The sequence below is a fragment of the Pezoporus flaviventris genome, unplaced genomic scaffold (assembly GCF_033815535.1).
Source record: "Pezoporus flaviventris isolate CSIRO_AGI_PZ_B2104156 unplaced genomic scaffold, CSIRO_AGI_Pfla_v1 ptg000025l, whole genome shotgun sequence".
In the NCBI taxonomy this organism is placed as follows: Eukaryota; Metazoa; Chordata; class Aves; order Psittaciformes; family Psittacidae; genus Pezoporus; species Pezoporus flaviventris.
Window position 1 is genome coordinate 3180 of NW_026892573.1, and position 8344 is coordinate 11523.

The 8344-nt window shown below is 45.5% G+C and overlaps 1 protein-coding gene across 2 annotated transcripts; it reads left to right on the forward strand.

The window, feature by feature from the left end:
* The first annotated feature begins 2719 nt into the window (after positions 1-2719).
* PCDH20 (protocadherin 20) lies at positions 2720-8137 on the forward strand. 2 transcript variants are annotated; one of them, XM_061457254.1, is made up of 2 exons: positions 2720-2872; positions 3998-8137. In XM_061457254.1, the coding sequence occupies exons 1-2, from the start codon at positions 2738-2740 to the stop codon at positions 6698-6700; spliced, it is 2838 nt and encodes a 945-aa protein (XP_061313238.1). In that variant the 5' UTR covers positions 2720-2737; the 3' UTR covers positions 6701-8137. The 2 variants fall into 2 exon arrangements, with proteins under 2 accessions (XP_061313238.1, XP_061313239.1); XM_061457255.1 differs by lacking the exon at positions 2720-2872 and adding an exon at positions 2969-3368.
* The last annotated feature ends 207 nt before the right edge of the window (positions 8138-8344 follow it).

Here is an 8344-nt window from a genome sequence, read left to right on the forward strand (position 1 = left end):
TTGGATGGCTTGTCGCTTGATCTGAGTCTTGTGCTTCGTAACTTATCTGAGGCAATCAGGAACCCCACAGAAATGCTCTTACTTGTTCCTTCTTAGTCACTAACTACAACCAAAATCTTGGATGATGTACCAATAGTTGGATACATTCAGTGATAATAAGCTTTGACTTAGTAGATTACTAAAATGCAAGTTTAAAGGATATGTTTAGCTAAATGTGATCGAGTGGGACTGAGTTCATAAACTGGTAACATCCCCAGAAAAGATTACTGAATATAGAAATATAAATAAATCAATTAGGGTTTTGCCTGGGACTTTGGAAAGAGTTCTTCCCCCCACTTAAAAAATAAAAAAAATCCAGAAATTAATGTACCAATTTTGAATCTCTTCTGCACTGCTTGTTCTCTCCTGCCCCTTATTACATACCCCATACACAACTGGAGTACTTTTCCTTAAACAGGAGATTTATTGTACACATTAGTCCTTAAGGCTTAAGGAGCCTTTAAGACTTATCAAATGTTGCCAATGTCTAACAAAATAAAATATTATCAAGGTACCAGCTGTTCCAGAAAACTCTTAATTCTGCTGTTAACCTGTGGGTTAATAAAATAAAATGCATCAGGTGCAATGAAAACCTGAAACTGTAAGAGTAGAGATGTTGCGTACCCTATCAGAGGCTTCAGGGAAAGGCAGTGGCTGTGAAGGTTAAGAAAAATGATATGGTATTAGGTCAGTAATTTCAAGAGCGTAAGGGGAAAGGGAGATAAACTGAGACAGCAGTGAGGAAAAAAGGTTGTAATTTCAGAGGGACTTCAGATTTATTTGCAAGACTACTGATTCACTAAAACTAAGATTATAATCAGGTCTATGAAAGTCAAGCTACACATAAATCAGTGTCAAAATATGACTGAAATCCAAATGAGTCAATATTTCACTGTTGAAATGAGTAAAATTAGAGCAGATGTGAGTCAACTAAAAGCATCTGTCATGTCCAGCTAAACTAACTTAAACAGAATTGAGTTTATGGGCACCTTTCACACTGAGCAATCTGCAGAACAGTGTATATGCATGACAATTTAGTAAAGGTAAAGGATTTGTGTAGTTTAACTCCTCTCTTAAATTATACGTGTTTGCTCTGAGGTGTATATACTGTATTGCTGTTCTATTTGTGCTTGAATTGAATGGTAAATATATAAACAATTTATAAGGGCAGTACATCCTGAGTGGTTTCAAAACCCTAGAGAGTAGTGAATAATAAATATAGCTATGCCTTTTGTTAGTACACTAATGCTCTGCTGTTTAAGTCACATATAATTACTGTGATAATGTCATTTCAGGGATGAAAAGGATATTATAGCATGTTTAGAAGAAACATGCCTCCCTGTGCTGGTTTTGGATTGTGATTCTAATTACTTTTTTGTTTGTTTGTTTGTTTCTCCATTTTGGATTAGATGTGAAGTTTGTTTTTAAGGAGCTGTAGAAGGAAAAGGAAAGAATATTTTTTGCTTTGACTGAAAGCAAAATTATTGCTGTCCTACATGTTTTTACTCCCTAAGCTGAGATGAAATGCCTGCATGCTGTGCCTGCCATGGAGCATGGAGAAGTTTAAGGTCATCTTCAGACCATATGATTTAGACAGTTCAATCTCCTGTACAAACTTTACCTTTGTGAAGGGCAGCACCACTGTGCTTGCCAAACATAACTGCCTGCCAGAGTCCCTGTACTTGCACTCTCAGTAACAGCCTGGATCCCAACCATTGAACACTTTAAGGCTCAAGACAGACATCATCTCAAATTCCATTTGAGACTTGCAGATGGCCAGTGTAAAAAACATAGGGCAAGTTGGCTATTCTTTTAATAGTCCAAGTTGTTAAGGAAATGTGCAATTGGTCTTTTGCTACCTAGTTTCCTGAGCACCGATGAATTCATGTCCAGCTCTATGGCAATCTTGTAGTCTAGCCAATGGTGACTGGAGACTATACGAGTGCACATAATTCTCTGCCGCAGAAGACCGTCGGGTTCCTAGCCATCAGGAAATTGCAGTTGCCGCTTTAATTTGGCAGGACACGAACCTTCCACCAACCAAATACTTGCAGACTCCTCAAAATATTACTTTCATTTTGCGCAGGCACAAGCTGCTCACTACTTGTCAGCAACGCTCCTTAAACCGATGCAGCTTTTAATTCTCGCTTTGCCCGCTGACACCCACATTGTGACATCTTTACACAGAAAAATAAAGTTTTGTTTTTTTTTTTTTTTAATTAGGTTTCACACACACGTTAGTTTTCAGACGGGAGTATCTCTGTCCCCTGGTCCCAGTCCTTCCAGAGCGCACACGCACACACTCATACACACACCACACAGATATACCTCCACGTATAGAGTCGTTCACACACACTGACACACACACACACACACACGCTCTGATGTGGAGGGGCGCTGCGCTCAGCAGAGCGCATCCCTGCCTCCCTGGCTGCCCGCCGCGCTGCCGCAGCCTCAGCGGGAGCCTCGCCGCCCTCCCCGATGTGCCCGTGACTGTTGGCCAAGCCCCCCCTCTCCCACCCTCCCCTCGGCGGCAGCGGCGGCGGCGACAGCAGCGGAGCCGGCCGCAGCAGTTTCGCGAGCGGAGGGGGAGTGTCCAGGGGGGTGAGCGCCGCACAGCCCAGCCCAGCCTAGCCCAGCCCAGCCCGATCCGGCCCGACCCAGCGCGGAGGCAGCAGCGGCGGCGGCGGACGGGGGAATGGGCAGCAGCGGGGAGGAGAGGCGACGGGCGGGCGGCGGAGCAGCCGGGTTGCTCGGGCGCAGCCGGCGGCAGCGGCCGGGCATGGGGTTCCCGGGCGGCCGCGGCAGCCCCACCGTCCGCGGCAGCCTTCAGGTGAGGGCTGGGGCAGCGGGGGGGAGGCGCCGCGTCCTGTCCACCCCGAGACCGGCTTCGCATGTAGCAGCAACACTGGGAATAAAACAAAACACCCCAAAACAACCCAGAGCATTCGTATACATATTCGTATGTGTATGTTGTTGTGGGTTTTATTCCTCTTAGCTCCAATCTCCACAGATCAGAACAGCCGTGAAAAGTTTATTTTTCATTGCTGCTGCCGACGAGCGTTGTAGCAAAGAGCAGCGGAAAAGGAAAATGGGTGATTAAAAAGGGGAGAAGGAGGAAAAATCCTCCATGGAGACGATGCCCGAAGTTAGTTTCGGGAGCCCCTTTCAGTACGCTAGGGGCTGGCGACAGTTAGCAACGCGCGCAACTTCCGCGCAACCTCTCCGCGGCTTCCTCTGCTCAGCTCCCGTTCGAGGCCGGGGGACGGGACGGACCATGGCGGGGCTGCGCGGCCGCGGGCAGGGATCCGGAGCGCGGCGGGGCGCGTGTCGGGCGGCCGGGCGAGCTCCGCCGGGCCCCCGGTGGTCTGCTTGGTGTGGGCCGTGTCCCCGCTGCACCGCAAGGCCCCTGGGCACGAGGGAGGCTTTGGGACGGGGCGAGGGCAGGGGGAGAGTGCGGGACGCGTTTCCCGTTGCTGCTGTGGAAAGGGAAAGGGCGAGCAGATGCTTGGTGCTGTTCAGGGGGATACCTCGGCTTGGGATGTTCTTGCTGAGGGGAGTGTAGGTGCTGCCTGTGAGAAGGGGGCCGAGCTTGAGGTGGTGTATTGAGGTGGTGTGGGGAGGGAGGAAAGGGAAGATGGCTCTTCGGGGCGCAAATGCTGCGGGTTGGTGGGGAGGCAGGGTGCCCCCAGGCCATCCCTGGCAGTGCGTATTTGCTGTGGGGAATGCAGCTGGTGTTGCCTGGAGGGTACAGATGATGCCCTGGAAGTAGCTGCTGTACTGGGGGAAGAAAATGGGGGGGGGGGGGGGGGGGGGGGGAGACGGAGGATGGCTTCATCTTGCAGATGCCGCACTCCCTGCTGGCAGTGGCAGTGGCTGTGGGCGGCGAGGGGGGGACTGCCTGCTACTTCCCCTCCTTCTCTTAACACCACCTCTTCCCCTGTGCCTCTCTCTTCAGCACTTGATCCTCTTCCTGCTCTTCGTTGGACCTTTCAACTGCTTTGCCAGTTACAGCCGTGCAACCGAGCTCTTCTACAGCCTCAGCGAAGGGCTGCCTGCCGGTGTGCTCATTGGCAGCCTGGCCCGTGACCTGCGCCTCCCGATGGCTAGTGGGCAGCACCCTGCGGCCTCCCAGCCCCCACTCTCCTTCACCCTGGCTTCCCATGGTTTTGGGGAACAGTATGTGCAGCTGGACAACCGCTCTGGAGAGCTGCACACCTCAGCCATGGAGATCGACCGGGAAGCTCTGTGCATGGAGAGCAGTGGGGCCACCATCTTTGGGGCAGCGGCTGGTGTTGCCTCTTCCTCTTCTTTACCCTCATCCGAGTCCTGCCTGCTGCTTCTGGATGTGCTGGTGCTGCCACAGGAGTACTTCCGCCTAGTGAAGGTAAAAATCGCTATCCGGGATGTCAACGACAATGCGCCACGCTTCCCTGTGCCCAACATCCGGCTCTCGGTGCCTGAGAATGCACCTGTGAACACCCGCTTGGCTATTGAGCACCCTGCCTTTGACCCTGACGTGGGCACCAACGGTGTCCAGACCTACCGCCTGCAAGATAACTATGGTGTCTTCACCCTGGATGTGGAGGAGAATGAGAGCGGGGAGAGGACTCCCTACCTGATCATTATGGGAGCTCTAGACAGGGAGACAAGGGAGGAGTATGTCACAGTCATTGTTGCTGAGGATGGGGGGACTCCTCCACTCGTGGGCAGTGCCACCCTCACCATCGGCATCAGTGACATCAATGATAACTGCCCCCAGTTCAATGACTCACAGATCAATGTCACCCTTTATGGGAATTCCAGTCTAGGGACACACGTGGCCACTGTCCACGCTGTAGACATGGACCTTGGATCCAATGCCCAGATCTCCTACTCCTACAGCCAGAAGGTCCCCCAGCCATCCAGAGACTTATTCCATCTGAACAAAAGCACAGGAGCAATCACACTCTCCAGTAAAGTTGATGGGGACACTCCAAGGCTTCACAGGCTAATCATCTTGGGCAATGGTCCTGGTTGTATCCCCGCTGTGATCACAGTGCTTGTAACCATCATCAAAGTCATGATGAGGCCACCTGAAGTTGTCCCTCGTTTCATAGCTAATGAAGCAGAAGGGGTGGTGTACTTAAAGGAATTGGAGCCTGTCAACACACCAATAGCATTTTTTACCATCAAAGACCCTGATGAAAAATACAAAGTCAACTGCTATTTGGATGGTGATGGGCCTTTCAGACTTTTGCCATACAAGCCATACAACAATGAGTACCTGTTGGAGACCACAAAGCCTTTGGACTATGAGACACAGCAGTTGTATGAAATCTCTGTAGTTGCATGGAACTCAGAAGGATTCCATGTCAACAAAATAATCAAAGTACAGGTTCTGGATGACAACGACAACTCACCAGTTTTCTCTCAACAGCTGATAGAATTATCCATTGAGGAGAACAATGTTCCCAATGCTTTCTTGACCAAACTGTGTGCTACTGATGCTGACAGTGGAGAAAGAGGGCAGGTGTCCTATTTCTTAGGTCCTGATGCCCCTTCCTATTTTTCTTTAGATAAAACCACAGGAGTTCTTACAGTTTCCACTCAGCTGGACAGAGAAGAAAAAGAGAAATACAGATACACTGTCAAAGCAGTAGATTCTGGGTTCCCTCCGAGAGAATCAATAGCAACTGTCACCATCACTGTATTGGATAAAAATGATAATAGTCCAAGATTTATCAATAAGGATTTCAGCTTTTTTGTGCCAGAAAACTTTCCAGGTTTTGGTGAAATTGGAGTTATAAGTGTCACGGATGCTGATGCAGGGCAAAATGGATGGGTTGCTCTTTCAGTTCTGAATGGAAGTGATATATTTGTCATAGATACTGGAAAGGGAGTTCTGAGAGCTAAAGTCTCCCTGGACAGGGAACAACAAAGCTCCTATGTTCTGTGGATTGAAGCAGTCGATGGTGGTGATCCTGCCCTGTCTTCTACAGCCAAAATAACTATCCTTCTTCTGGACATAAATGACAATCCCCCTTTGGTATTGTTTCCTCAATCTAATATGTCTTATTTGCTGGTCCTTCCTTCTACACTTCCTGGCTCTCCCATCACTGAGGTCTATGCTGTTGATAAGGACACTGGCATGAATGCAGTCATAGCTTACAGCATCATAGGAAGAAGAGGCCCTCGACCAGAGTCATTTAGGATTGACCCTAAAACTGGTAATATTACCTTGGAAGAGTCACTGATGCAAAATGACTATGGCCTCTATCGGCTGCTCGTAAAAGTTAGTGATCACGGCTATCCAGAACCTCTCCATTCCACTGTCATGGTGAACCTTTTCGTCAATGACACTGTTAGCAATGAGAGCTACATTGAAAGTTTGTTAAGAAGGGAACCTGATATCAGTATAGAAGAAAAGCAGCCTCAAATATCCATAGAGCCTACACATAAAAAAATGGAGTCAACATCCTGCATGCCTACCCTGGTAGCTCTGTCAATAATAAGCTTGGGTTCAATCGCTTTAGTAACAGGGATGGGCATTTACATCTGCCTAAGAAAAGGGAAAAAACATCACAGAGCAGATGAAAACCTGGAAGTACAAATCCCATTAAATGGAAGAATTAACCTGCGTATGTTGGAAAAGAAACCAATGGGGATTTCTAACATTTGACATTTCTTTGTGGATAAATCAAACATCTTGGACAAGGAAAAACCTTGGACAACTCTGAATCATCTAGCTGTGGGTCGTATTGACAGATGTTGCAATGAGAGACTGCTAATTTATAATATTATAATTGTAAATAGCTGTTTACAGTTTTTTAAATTCAAATTCAGTGTACAGCTTTTCTATGAAGCCTTAGTAGCTAACAGCTAGCACCCTGTCTATAAATACATGGGCATCATTTGCAGCTTTCATAAATCAGTAAAAGCAGTGATCATAAAAAAAGGGAAGGTAAGATGATTCCTTAAACTTAAGTTTTAAAAGTCTTTTTAACCACAAGAGGGCATCAGATACTCCACAGCAGCGAGCTGTTCGAGCTACTGTCCATGAGGTAAACAGAGTATATTTTAAATACATTGGTTTTAATATAAAATACACATTGGCATACAGATGGAAAAAAAAAAAAGTCTGTCCCAATGTATGTATAATTAAAAGAATAAAGATGTACTAGTAATAGTAATAGTAAGGAATAAAAGAAGTTACAATAAAGGGTAAAAAATGCACTAGAAATGAAAAAAGTAAAACTGAATGTTTATTACCTCACAAGTAAAGCTTATAAAGTAGGATAGAAAAGGCATTAACAAGAAGTGCAATTCCTGTTGAGCAAGAGTGCAAGCTATTGTAATGAGAATCTGAACTGCTGTGACATATCATCTTTCATTTGCTCCAGATTTCACCCACATTATCGTTTGCTCTAGCAATCTGCTGGTCGTTTTTATGGAAAAATTATATTTCATATTTCCTACAGAAAATAATGACACAACTCCATGCTCATCCTCATAAACATGCCAGATGCAAGGAAGCAAGGGAATGGCTAAATCTTTAGTTGTCACAGAAGTGGTGATATTTTTTGTACTTTGAGCAATCTGTCAGTAGTACTCCATCAGTTTGGTTGTGTAATAGTTTTTTCATGTGATACTTCTGAATCTGATCTGCCAGATGAAAACAAAAATTGCTTCATATTCTAAGGAATTATAGGACTTAGTTTATTCTGACTGTTGCTCCTTTCTAGATTGCTATTTCATGTGAGAGATCTTGTTTTTGACTTTTGGCAACCATTCCTGGCTCCTCTTCATTGGCTTTGATTTTGAATTAGATCCAAAATCTAACTTGTAAGACTGGTAGCATATTTTCTTGGTAATTTATTCTTTGCCGTATCCTGTGTAACAAAGCAGCAGGTTTATTGATGATGTATCACTTTCACTCCATTTTAAGAGATGAGAACTATCTTTTGTATGATGATTATATGATCAAATTTCTCTGTGTGAACAAGATAAATTAGTGTTATGCTTAAAACTGATTATTTTGATTTCTGGCATCATATGTCTGTAATGTACCAAAAGTGTTTATATGTCTGCAAATTAAAGCTATATATTTTCATAATAACTTACTCTCTGCCTCTCATGTAGAATTTTAAGCATAAAACTAAATATTATTTTAGTTATAAGAAATGCATATTTTGCAAATGCTTCAGTGATGGCTATCTTGTCTGACATGTCATAATACTTCCCCAAATTAGTACTTCAAAATCATTAATGAGAATTTACATACTTCTTGAAATTACTGGCAAAGACAATTGTATTTTAGCAGATA